The 13,872-nt window shown below is 36.8% G+C and overlaps 1 protein-coding gene across 1 annotated transcript in view; it reads right to left on the reverse strand.

Moving 5' to 3' along the window:
* LOC107731027 (serine/threonine-protein kinase 17A-like) overlaps window positions 1-6,688 on the reverse strand; it is a 16,529-nt gene extending 9,841 nt beyond the window's left edge. Inside the window, 2 exon segments of the mRNA XM_016541998.1 lie at window positions 6,248-6,395; window positions 6,610-6,688. Coding sequence (XP_016397484.1) covers window positions 6,248-6,345 — 98 coding nt within the window. The 5' untranslated portion in view covers window positions 6,346-6,395; window positions 6,610-6,688.
* Window positions 6,689-13,872: the final 7,184 nt, after the last annotated feature.

A 13,872-nucleotide genomic window follows, 5' to 3' on the forward strand; every position in this document is an offset into this window, starting at 1 on the left:
TAGAGAGAGAGAGAGAGAGAGAGAGAGAGAGAGAGAGAGAGAGATTAAAAAAATAAAAAGCCATTCGATTTTTTATATAAATATTTGCATTAAATAGAAAATGTATTTGTATTAAACATTTGTATTTAATACAGTAATAAAATTTTTTTTCCCCTTTATAGGGTTTCATTCATTAAATAGCAGGGGGTAGTGTTGCAAACTGATAACACACTTGTCAGGTTTTTTTTTTTTAAATGCATCTTTGACAAACACACACACACAAACACACACACACACACACACAGAGAGAGAGAATAAGCAAATTTTCAATCCACTTTTACAAGTAAGCGGTCACCAAAAATAAAAACAATTTTAAATCGCATGACATTAGAACATGAGTCATATGGACTAATTTTATGGTGCTTTTATCATATTTTTCTGTTTTTTTTTTGTAGCTTAACAGTCATGCAAAAATGCAAAATCTCTGAGAAGATTCTTCAAAATCTTTTTTTTTTTTTTACTTAAAAAAAAAAAACAGCATACAATTTTGGGATGGAATAAGGCAGTGACAAATAATGGGTGAACAACTCCTTTAATAACTTTTTTCTACATGCACAGTAAGAATTGACTTCATATTTGGTGTTGCCCTCATTATTAGATCATCAGCCCATTGATGATGAACTGTGAACATCTTTGTATTCATTCTTAACCTGTCAGTTTCACACTGGTCATGATTATTCCCTCCCTCTCTTCTTCGTTTGCAACGAGAGCCTGGCACCCAAATGATAAGAATGACAGTTGGAGTTGTCTGAGGCTGCTCACACACACACACACACACATGCTCATTCACACCGATTTCCTGCCACCTCCCTCATCTGAACTCCCATCGCCTCATCTATCAGTCAAAAGACACACAGGGCACTCCACACACACACAAAGAACGGGACTGTCAGCGTGGACATTCTCTTGTTTGACAGCGAGAGGGACAAATGGCTCTAAACCACACCTCCTCTTCAGGCCATCTCATAAAGAGACACCAGTTTGTGTGTGTGGTAGAGACCACAACAGACAGACCACCCACTCTTCCAACATTCCTCCATTGAGAGTCAATGGTGTCCACTCCTCCCACCGTCTAGTTCAGCCAATGACCAAACATTACACTTACAAACAAAATACAGCCCCCCTGAATGACCTCTCCTCTGTCCACTGCTCGTCTCTTCCCATCAACGTCTCCATTAACACCCTACTTAAAAGTTTAACACGGACAAGTGAAAAGACAGTTGGAAAAAAAGATTCTGGATGGAGCTTCCATTTGGGAATCTCAAAGACCAAATGAAATGGCCAAGTGAAGTTGTCCTTCCTGTATTTGCTATTGAACAAAGACAGGGAAGGACTTATAAAGGGGTTAACCCTTTAAAATAAAATAAAAAAATTACATAAATTTAAAAAAATGAACTAATACTAAAATAAATTCACTTAAAAATAAAGAAAAAATAGATAAAACAATTAATGAATATTAAAATTTAAAAAATTTCATAAATTAATGAATAAAAACAGGGGAGGGCACAATCATTGAAGAGAACACTTTATGGATTCATAAATTGAAACATTTTGGCCAACTTTGCTATAAGAAAAAGACTATTTTTATATGTATATCTGCTAAAGATATGTCATACGTTTTTGCCACAGAACATTACATTTTAAAATTATGGGGGCTTTAAAAAGCTTTTGTTGTTGGGTCTTGGTGTTAACAAATTCCAATGATTCTGAGGCTGCTCACACACACACACACACATGCTCATTCACACCGATTTCCTGCCACCTCCCTCATCTGAACTCCCATCGCCTCATCTATCAGTCAAAAGACACACAGGGCACTCCACACACACACAAAGAACGGGACTGTCAGCGTGGACATTCTCTTGTTTGACAGCGAGAGGGACAAATGGCTCTAAACCACACCTCCTCTTCAGGCCATCTCATAAAGAGACACCAGTTTGTGTGTGTGGTAGAGACCACAACAGACAGACCACCCACTCTTCCAACATTCCTCCATTGAGAGTCAATGGTGTCCACTCCTCCCACCGTCTAGTTCAGCCAATGACCAAACATTACACTTACAAACAAAATACAGCCCCCCTGAATGACCTCTCCTCTGTCCACTGCTCGTCTCTTCCCATCAACGTCTCCATTAACACCCTACTTAAAAGTTTAACACGGACACGCAAAACGACAGGTGGAAAATAAAGATTAAGACTATTTTTATATGTATATCTGCTAAAGATATGTCATACGTTTTTGCCACAGAACATTACATTTTAAAATTATGGGGGCTTTAAAAAGCTTTTGTTGTTGGGTCTTGGTGTTAACAAATTCCAATGATTGCAAACCATTGAAAAGTCCCTGAAAATTTCCAAAGGTGCAGGCCAAAATGCATCCATTGCCAGTTTTGGTGTAGTTTTCCTGCTAAACGTGATTGTGGTTGGCAGGGTCGGGGTGAAGCGAGCACGTTCCAGCATCTGCGCTCAAGAACTCTTGAAAATTGGCACACACATTGGAATCTGCGGTCATTAGGACGCCGCAGAGGCTGGGACCCGGGCGTGGCACAGGGGCTCTACAGCGTCCCCTGGAACACAAGAACCGCATGTAATGATGCCAACTCTCAGAACAACCCAGTTGTTCAGTAATTCAGCACGTGAGGAAATTATCCTGAACAAAAAAATGCTTTGACTAGAGCAGACATTAAAATTTACACCCATAAAGTGTTGGATTGAGAGGCGACAAGGTCAAAGGGCACTGCATTAGTTGCCGTAATTCTGCCAACCTCACATTTCTCCTGCCCTCTTCTCAGAGGGGTGAACAGAGAAGGTTTGGAAAGAAAAAAAAACACATTTATATTGATTTGTTATCATAAATAAATACTCACACATACACAAACACTTAATATTACAACATCACCTTAAACCAATTTTGTCCAAACCAATAACACTCAGAAATGCAAAGATGAATGAGAAATCAGTAAAATCACACAATACTTTGAAATACCAATGAACAAGGTCAGCCTCAATCTAAAACAATGACTCGCAAACAGAGGGCAGGAAATGTACATTCATCTTTGGAGATGACCCAGATACTGTGGTGGTTACTTCCTGTGCAAAAAAATAAATAAAATCACACCATCTTCTTTAACTGTCTATCTGTCTCCATCTCTCAGTTTCATTCTCATGGCCAGATGGTAGAAACATGTTCACTTTGAGTGTCAAAGAATGGATAAACATTTAAAAAACCAAAAGCATGCACGTGTGCATGAACACACAAACACAAGTCCATTTCGACACAAAGATATACAATCTCAATCCGTTATTAAAGGGAAATGGTACAACCCCATTATTAAGCGAAGGACTGAATCACATGCACAGCTGGCCTGTCTGCTACTGGTATGGCAGAAGGCTCAGTCAGCAATCCAGAATTTTGCAGTAAAACATTCCTCACACAGACCACCTCGGATAGAGGATCACTGAATTCTCAGCTGAACTCATGAACTTTATTGGCTTCCTTTGGATAAAAAGTGTAGATTACCAAAACAGCCGCACAGCAAGAGGGGAAAAAAAAGTAGTGTAGAGTTCCATCAAAAAAACATGAAGCAATGGAAAGCTTGTGAAAAGGTGGTGCTAGGACTGATGATGTTGTATATGAAGGTATCCGTGGATGTAGTTCCTCAAATAGATTTTGCTGCATGATCAGAGGTAGAATTTTGAAGGTTGGGGTTAAACTCATTTTTGCATACTCATGAGAAGCTCCAAAGATGATATGCTTAAAATACCCTCTTATCTCACTGAATTGGGACACAACTCGTAAGAACTTTAATGAACTAGGACATCCACTACACTGTACGTCAGGTAACCATATTCAAGGGGAACGGGCATAAGTTTATTTGGTAGATTACATGCACTTTGTTCTCTCACAGTGTCCATTTCCGCACCAGTGACGACTTTTGGTACTCAAAACATTAATTTAAGAACAAGAACTATTGTTATAATTCCGAAGAATTCAAAAATAAGGGGAAGAAAATGACTGGAAATGGAAACAGAACTAAACACAACTGATAACTAAACTGATCTTCCATCAACTAAACAAACAAGTTGTCTGGGAACAAACTTTGGATTTGATCTTGCTGAATAATACGGAAATTGCTGTTGGAGCTTTGTGTCAAATGAATGGAGTGCTGACAACAGGCCCAGATGGTTTGGTCATTCACCAAGACGAGAGTGTTCAGTCACACACACACACACACACACACACGAAACATACATTTTACAGTTTAAGTTGTACAGTGTGTATGAATGCAAGTGTGTGTACATAGTAAAGGAAAGATCTAGGCCAACGAGTGTGTTATGGTCATCTGGAGAGCTAAAGAATTAATTTAAAAGGTGACCTACCACTAAAAAAAGATTTTCGTTGCACTCAGAGGAAATCACAAGACAAGCTGGCCCACTCAGCTTACTATGAACATCTCTGCTGCAAGGCTACTTTCACATGAAGATGATGTATGTCGATATATGATCAAATAAAAGAGGGAAAGGGATGAAATCAGATTAGGTTACGCTGAAGGAATGCAAGACATTTGTGTGACCGTCTCCCTCTGCCTACCCAATCTCCACATCAACATCCACCGACATCTGCATTCCTCCATTCCTCATTCAATTCACCACTATGGTAAGCAAAATAGGCTGCATTATAAAAATAACAGCTTGCCTTGTGACTCATGCATGTGGTCTTTTTGTGCACTTTAATTACAGGAAAAACTTGTGAGGATTCTAAGGCATGAATAAATAGTGCCATCTTACATGGAGCGGGGCAAAACGTTTCAGAAAGAACCAAAAGCCAACTAAATCCAGTCCAAATTGAGACATTTTACAACCCAATCCACAAATTACCCATCAAATTGGGTTAAATGATGCGGAAAGGCAATAAAAATTATAATCCAGAAACTTGGAAAACAAAATTCTCCTAAAGGCAGCAGAAACCGATAATGCAATTGTCAACAAGCACAGCATGAATGTTTAAATGAACACATCTGCCCAAGAGAAAACAAGTTACAATGGTCAAACGATACGGTCTTGTCTATAATTAGTCAGTGGAGCATTAGAGAACAATGTCACGGCAAGCAGTGTTATATCCATCACACTTTGGTCCCGTGTGACTCTTAATTATCAGTTTTTAATTCTGTGTTCACTTGAGAGGATCCAAGTCTGGTTTTCAGGCACAAGGGGCTCTTGGAAAATGCCAAGAAGAATGTAAGGTGGTTCACCTTTGAATGATTCATCCCGGTGAATTGAATCATTTGAATAGATTCACTAAAACGATTCTTTAAGATTTGTTCGGGGTCCCTTTTCTCCATGCTACCAGTAGATGGTGACAAGTCAATCTGGCTGTAATCGAGTTATTGAGTCCTTTACTCAACCGATTCGTTCAAGAACAAAACAAGTCTGACTATGCTTTATTTAAATGTGTCTATAGATCGACTTAAACGAGTCTCATAAGCATTTCCCTCACAAATAACAAAGAGATGACAGTTTTTCCAACTGTGGTGCATGGCATCAAGCCATACTTTAAAAAAACTACAACAATCTAAATAACCCATTTAATTTAAATTTAATTGTCTTCATTCAGAAGAGACTCAAAACACCGACTCGCTCTCGTTCAGAGGGACCAACCAATGAAACACTTCCTCACAGCAGTCACCGGTCAATCTTTGAAGGAAGGAAAGCCACTAAAGCAGTTATGTGCTTCACAAAACTAAAGTGAACGAACATATGAGGCAATGCATGAAAGTGAATGACAGCGATTCGTTGAATTGACATATTGGTTTAGGAAAGGAACACTACTAATTCACCTATTGCAGCCCGTTGGTCTACGCTGCAAGGGAACTAAGCGAATCAGAGAACAGTCCCGTTATAATAAACGCAAAGGTGCACAAGTGTGCGATTAACAGACAGTTTCGTTTATTTTATGTAGTTCGTTTGCAGTATTGAGAAGCTGCAATAAGGGCTAAAATCTATCTAGCTGATCCTCTTATTCCACGTGCGGGAGCCAAACAAATCTCTTTTGGCTTCCAGCTGGCGGTGATTCACTCCCCCAATTCAGTCTCACGCAGGTTCTCAAGTTTATGAAACTGCCTGCGGGCATATGACTACATTTAATTGTACACATTGTAATCTTTTAAACGCACTATCGTCCATACAGTAGATAATCTGCGGTGTTTTACCTGCCAAGCTCTTTGCCGACCAGGTCATAGTTGTTCTTGAATGGGTCGGTCCTTATCCGCGTGCGAATCTTTGTGACCATTCCGTTCCTGTTCATCATTGTGCCGTTACAGTCCTGCTGCAGGGTAATGCCTGGCGTTCCCCGGAGCACTGAGTAGAAATATAAGAGTTTAGTCCATCAGGTCAGTCTATCACAGAGCGCTGTTCAAGCCAACTGTGTAGGGAAAAAATTATGATGCTTAGTTAAATTAACTGTTGCACGGGCAACATTTCAAAAACAAAATAGTTGCCACCACAAGTTTATCACAGCGTTTAAAGCGGTGCAAAGTTTCTGAAACAATTTAATGGTTTCCAAGAAACTCACAGAACGTGTTAAGAAACGCGACAGATATACCACCGATATGCCCACGTCCAAGCAGCGGTAACTCAGTTTGAGAATGCGGACAAACATTCCCAAGCACAAGGATCATTACAAACACCGCCCTTAAAGAGGTGGCCAATGGGAGTGTAGAATTCTTGAAGGAGGCGGGGTTATAGAATGGTAATTCATATAGGCCTATTGGCAACTTATTTATAGAATGCAAGTTAAATTTGTCAACCATGTGAAATTATCAGATAAAAAGTCCTCCAAAACAAACTTTGTACTACAAATCTGGAACATATACACACACAAAACATTTTTTTGTCATTTTATTTGTATTTAGTTTTTGTATTTTGTAAAATACAAAACATTACCCAAAATATGTTATTTCAGCACTAATATATTGTGAAATTTTAAGGTTTCAAAAACATACATTTTGAGAAAAAAAATGTCGGACCCACTTTATATTAAGTGGCCTTAACAATGTACTTACATTTAAATTAATAATTTGGTACAATGCACTTATTGTGTACATACATGTTTTTACATTGTACTTATATTTTAAAAATACCTGCATGTAATTACATCTGTAATTAATTTCTGTAATTACATTTATAATTACACAGTTGACCCATCTCTTACACCTTAACCCACCCTTAAACCTACCCATACCAACAAACCTGTCCCTAACCTTACCCATATCCCACCTCAGTAGCAGCAAAAGTGTTTTGCAATACAATATGAACACAGTAAGTACATTGTACTTAATTTTTGATGTAAGTACATAGTAGTTAAGGCCACTTAATATAAAGTGGGGCCAATATTTCTTTCAACCATGCTATTTACAACATATAATAATCTGTCTGTTGATTCCTTGTCGTCACTGGCAACCAAACAGACAGTGCCCTACCTTGACATGCCTCATACTTCGCTAAATCTTATTTCCCACACACACACACACACACACACACACACACACACACACATACTTGTATTTGTGGTTTACGGTGACTCTCCATAGGCGTAATGGTTTTTATACTGTACAAACTGTATTTTCTATTGCCCTACACCAACCCTACCCCTAAACCTACCCCTCACAGGAAACTGCTGCCAGTTTTTGAATTTCATAAAACACCGTTTTGTATGTTTTTTAAGCCTTTTGTTTTACGGGGACACAGGAAGTGTCCTCATAAACCATGTTTACGTTGTAGTACCCATGTCATTATACACATTTGTGTCCTCATAAACCATATATACCTGTACACACACACACACACACACACACCTTTAATATGAAGCAGAGCAAATGTGGCAACATCAATTAAACTCATGGGTGTTAGACTAGTGCACCAAGTAACAAGCAAGTCACCTAGAAACAGAGGGGGTGAAAGTATGAAACCAAAAACAGAGATTAGTGGCAGACAGGGAGTGAGAGAGGGTGTGTTCTGAAGCCAGCTGGAATGACAGGAATCCTGACAATCATTAATTGTTTTTGCAGATACCAATACTGTGTGTGTGTGTGTGTGTGTGTGTGTGTGTGTGGTAAATAACTTTCATAAACAGTTTTGGTATCCAGGTGATGCAGAGCTGACTATGATGATCAAACAGGCCACTATACCTTTATAAAGTGTGACGAACTAACTAAACAGATATACAGACCGACAGACACAGATAGATAGATAGATAGATAGATAGATAGATAGATAGATAGATAGATAGATTACTAAATAGAGGAAAATACACTTCATTCATTTCTGCATCCTGTGTCAGTGTGTACATGTGCTGCAGTCCAGACCATATTTCTTCAAACCATAAATGTGTGATAAGTTTAAAACTAAAGAGCCAAGTGGCCATGTGACAGCGTAAATAGAAGTGAGAGAGCAAGAGAGAGGAGAATGAAATGGAAAGAAGATTGAGTTTAATGAGAAAAGGGCATTCCTGCATTCGTCGTTTGCCTCTCTGGCTTATGTAAGACTGTTTTGCTTGACCTAAAGTGGTTACTTAAAGTTTTAGGGAATGAGAAGCTCTCCCAAGTCTTTCTTTGTTTAAAATGTCTAAACATCCTTAAAACAAGATAAACCTACTTGAGAAGTAAAGTTGTGTAAGATGATGAGGTCATTTTCAGGGAATATGCTAATTGAATTAAGTTTATTATTCTTACCCAATTCAGAAATTGTTAGGCTGTAGATGTGAGCGGCCATGAGTAAAGATGTGGGTCCTGTGCACAGACCTCCTTGGTAAATCTGACTGCTTAATAGCTAAACTCTGAGCAATGTTTGCTGGCAGATGTCTGATGGAATCTCAGCTGCTTTGTTTTGCTCTACAGGACCAATGTACCTTGACTGAGCATTTGCTCTCTTTCTCTCTCTCACTCTTCACTGCTTTGGCAAAACAGGGATCTGCTGGTTGCTGTCCATTCATGTGTGTGTGTGTACATTAGTTTGAAAGGTCAAAAGGGGACACGCAACTGTGATGTCTGAGCTAAGCAAACACCTTTTGTCATGCATGCGTGCGTCTGTTTGTGGGGATGCCAGGCTGTGTGTTGCTATATGACATGGAGGCCTGACGTAGCAACAGGCCTATCATTTTTCAATTAATCCATTGGCTGGAGCACATAAAAACAAAGGAACAGAAAACAGAAGAAATCAGAATGAGAAAGAATTGTGGTTTAATCGTTATTGCTCAGTCATGAGATTAAGCATGTGTTGGGGAAAAATAATTTAGCTTTAATGATGATCATGTTCTCTAGCATGATTTCAGAATGATCCATCTTGTGATTTAATAGAACCAAGAACATCTGATCATCTGTACAAAGACTTCACATGATCAACGTCACAAATTCACTTACAAATTAACTCATTTGATTAGTGATCTATAATCTTAAATAGAAATATGCATATTAATATAAACATTAATATTCATATTACTGTAATAGTATTAATATTAATGTTAATATATTGACATGAACATAAATATTAAATATATTAATATACAACTATTTATTTTTTTATTTTATTCACATTTTTACAGTTGTAAATAATACATTTTATACAAGTTGGTAAATAAACAAATAAATATTTTTCAATTTTAAGCTTTTTAAAAAGTTTTTAAATACATAATTATTATATAAATATTATATAAATATTAATTATATATACATTAACATGAACAATAATATTTATTTATTTAAAAATTATTACCATGTTCTCCAGCATGATTAATATTAATAATAATTTATATTTCTTTATGTTTTATAATTAATATTAATATGTATTTATTTATTGTTTGTTTGCTTACTTGTTTCTTTAAATAAATATAATATAAATATTAATTATATATACATTAACATGAACAATAATATTTATTTATTTAAAAATTATTACCATGTTCTCCAGCATGATTAATATTAATAATAATTTATATTTCTTTATGTTTTATAATTAATATTAATATGTATTTATTTATTGTTTGTTTGCTTACTTGTTTCTTTAAACATTTTAAATCTTAAAGTTTATTTGCAAGTTTAAATTCCATTTTGAAGCAAATCATTAATTCCCCAAAATGTGTATGCTATTTCATTTTCTACAGCTACATCTTCATGTACTTTTGCAGTGTCCAGTGTCCCTGCACTAAAAGAGGTAACCACAAAAGCCTACTGTTTAAAGCCAACCTTCACTCCGGCTACACACACACAGAGAGAGAGAGAGAGAGAAGCTTTCACTTGAACTGTTTCACAAGGGTGACACTAAACCGTTTGCTTTAGTTAGTAAATGAACGTGCAAACACAGCTTCGATGCAAATTGTTAAAATGTAATACTGCCAGTAAACGTAGTTCTCTGAACAGAAACGTATTTAACGGTCTATAGTCTGATCTAGAGGAAAGGCCAAATCTGTTTTTTATTTGACATTGCAAATTTTTCTACTCTGTATAGTTTAAACAGGACTTTAAATCTCATACTGCACATGTAATCAACTTTTCCATTTTAATATAAAGCTTGAAATTCCAGTAGCAACTCATGACAAACCAAGGGACTTTTTTTATCAAGTTTGGAGGTGTAAGACAAATGACATCATAATTCAGAATCATAAAATCCAAGTTATCTCTCACAGTGATAAGAGTTAGTGACAACCGAGCGCTCAGCTTCCTGTTTCTTAGGTTCATCTGAGAGTAATCAGCTAGGAGCTCACCGCTGTGTGGGAGGAAACATCAGAAACTACAGAGAAGTCGAACGCAAATGATCGTGTTAAAAAAAAAAAGATGAAACAGTTTGACAGGTAGCAGCATGAGACAGATTTGTCCACATCCTGCTGTTGTGTGCACATTTACAGAGACGAGCGCACGCACCTGCACGCTTACAGATACATATGCAACTAAGATAGAACTATATTTATTCAAATCACACGGAAGGTAAATGTAAATGTCACACTAGGTCACACAAAAAAGCTCTTGTGTTTGCTGCTAAGCTACCAAGTTAAGAATGCAGTTAGAGCAGACACAAAAGACTCATACAATAGAGGAGGAATATTATTTTGAAACACACGCGTACATGCCTGAAAGAAAAGATTCCGGTGTATGTCATTCAACATCAGTTCTTCCATATAAAGCCAAAACACGTACGGTATTATAATGAAGACTGTAATAATGTTTTGTAATGCTTTACTATACACAGTGGTGACTGAAATCCATTTCAGTCTCAGAAACAAAGAATAAAAACCAATTGACTATTTATCGCAGTTGCGAATTAATGTCCCACAGCTGACTTTATTTCTCATTTTTTATATATTTTATATATATATATAGATATATATATAGGCTAGTATTAGTTTTTTGTGTTAATGACACTGCTGACAAAAATTATGAACATTTCTATGGTATCAAAAATGTTGACATCATAAAAACCTATATATTACATATTCTCATATTGTGAAGGCTTATACCATATTCATCTTAACTTAATTTCACAATAGGCTCAAGTTCAGACTGGAGATCTTACCTTTTTTAATGACTTTATTTTTTAACTGCCAACAGTTTCTGTACACAATACCAAAAGTTTTTGAAAGAAGTTAATCAATTTATTTAACAAGGATGCATTAAAGGGGACCTATTATTTTTTATTTTTTTACAAGATGCAATATAAGTCTCAGGTGTCCCTAGACTGTATCTGTGAAGTGTCAGCTCTAAATACCCCACGGATCATTTATTATTCTATGCTAAAATTGTCCATTTTTTTAACAGAGGCAAAAACATGCTGTTTTTGTCCCTGTATCCGCCCACTTTTCCAGAAGAGGGCTTTGACTCTTTGACTTTACATCTCGTGCCTCGGATACTCTGCCAAAACAAAACATCTGTTTGGTCTTGATTATCATGGTCACACTCACACGTGACATTGCAGGACATAATAAAGGATTATGATCTGCATGTGTTTTAAAGCCATGTAAGTTTAAAGTTCTGATATATGGTTTTCTGTGCGCACACATCTGAAGCGCCGCACAGAAAGATGGCTGCCAGACAAAGGGTGCATCACGTGAGTGCTAAACTAAGTTCTCTTTCGCATCTTATTGTGCTTAAACTGTCAAAAACACACAAAGGTCACATAAACGTAGTCGGATATCTCTGTGAACGTAAACAGCTGGGAAAGAAATCACACGTGTACTACTGCTGTCTATGCTGTTCATTTAAATCAAACAACAAAACAAACACAAAATCACTCACTGCTCTTAACTGAATAACTTTAGTAGCTTTATAAGAATTAATTTCTTACTTGAATGAATTTTAAAGGGGTCCTTGATTATGATTTCACTTTTTTAACTTTAGTTAGTGTGTAATGTTGCTGTTTGAGCATAAACAACATCTGCAAAGTTACGACGCTCAAAGTTCAATGCAAAGGGAGATATTTTCTTTTACAGAATTCGCTTTTTAGGGCCTACACATGGCTGGTAGGGACTTACAAAGAGCTTCTTCCTGGATTTGTGACATCACAAACCCTAAAATCTACATAAACCCTGCCCCCAGGACACACAACAAAGGGGGTGAGGCCATGTTGGTTACAACGCAATCATGTGTTCTGTTGTACTAATGCTTTAATAAGCATAAAACCATATATCAAAAGGTAACATAAACAGCAGTAGCATTTTAGGAGCTGTTTTTAGTAGAAGAGAGCATTTTTAGTAGAACAAAGCATGAACACATGTTATAGTGCACCCCATAAACACAATCAAGCCTTCGAAAATAGCTTTAAATGCTCTAATGAGGAGATAAACATGGCGGACTGTGTACAGCGGTTAAGGCTAGATGGGATACAGCTATGGCCACTGGGCATGTGCACATCAATATTGTGTCATTTTTGTCACACTGAACAACAATAATTACTGTATTTGTGTTATTGTAAAGGGTGGGTTTAGGGTTGGGGTAGGGGCAAACGTTAAAAAAACACAATCTAATAGGTAGCAAATTTAATTTATTGTTACTTTCCGGCCGTAGCTGTATCCCTTCTAGCCACTGTGTACAGCTTGCTCGGGGCGGGGTCTATGCTAATACAGTAGTGTTCGTCAACAGTTGTGGGCGGGGCCTATACACACTGTTTATGATTTATGGGGATTAAAAAAAGGAGTGGGTAGATTTTTATCATTATAGAGTGGTTGTGGACACACACTGCCAACACACAATTATGTTCAAACACCATGTAAAAGTGAATTTTGCATAATAGGTCTCCTTTAAATTGATCAAAAGTGACAGTAGACTTCTACAAAAAAAAACTTTCATCAAAGAATCCTGAGAAAACATGCATCATGGTTTCCACAAAATATTAAGCAGCTCACCTGTTTTTACCATTGATAATACTAATAAAAAATGTTACTTAAAGCACAAAATCAGCATATTAAAATGATTTCTGAAGGATCATGTGACATTTGAAGACTGAAGTAATGATGCTGAATATTCAGCATTACCATCACAGGAATAAATGACATTTTAATATATATAAAAATAGAAAACAGTTATTTAAAATTTGTATAATATTAATGTTTTACTGTATTTTTGATCAAATAAATGCAGCATTGGTGAGTATGAGACTTCTATTAAAAAACATTTTAAAATTCCAACTCCAAACCTTAGAATGGCAGATTTTCAGCGATGAAGCGTGTTCAGCTAAAAACCTAAGGTTTGTGGTTTGGACTCAGCAGTACTTCCAATGTTTGGAGTTTAGATTTCTGCATTAGTTAAGCTGAAAAAAATGTGATTAAATGCAGCATAGTAAAAATTAGTGA

This window comes from Sinocyclocheilus rhinocerous, unplaced genomic scaffold (genome assembly GCF_001515625.1).
Source record: "Sinocyclocheilus rhinocerous isolate Xijiao unplaced genomic scaffold, SAMN03320098_v1.1 scaffold1185, whole genome shotgun sequence".
Classification (NCBI taxonomy): Eukaryota; Metazoa; Chordata; class Actinopteri; order Cypriniformes; family Cyprinidae; genus Sinocyclocheilus; species Sinocyclocheilus rhinocerous.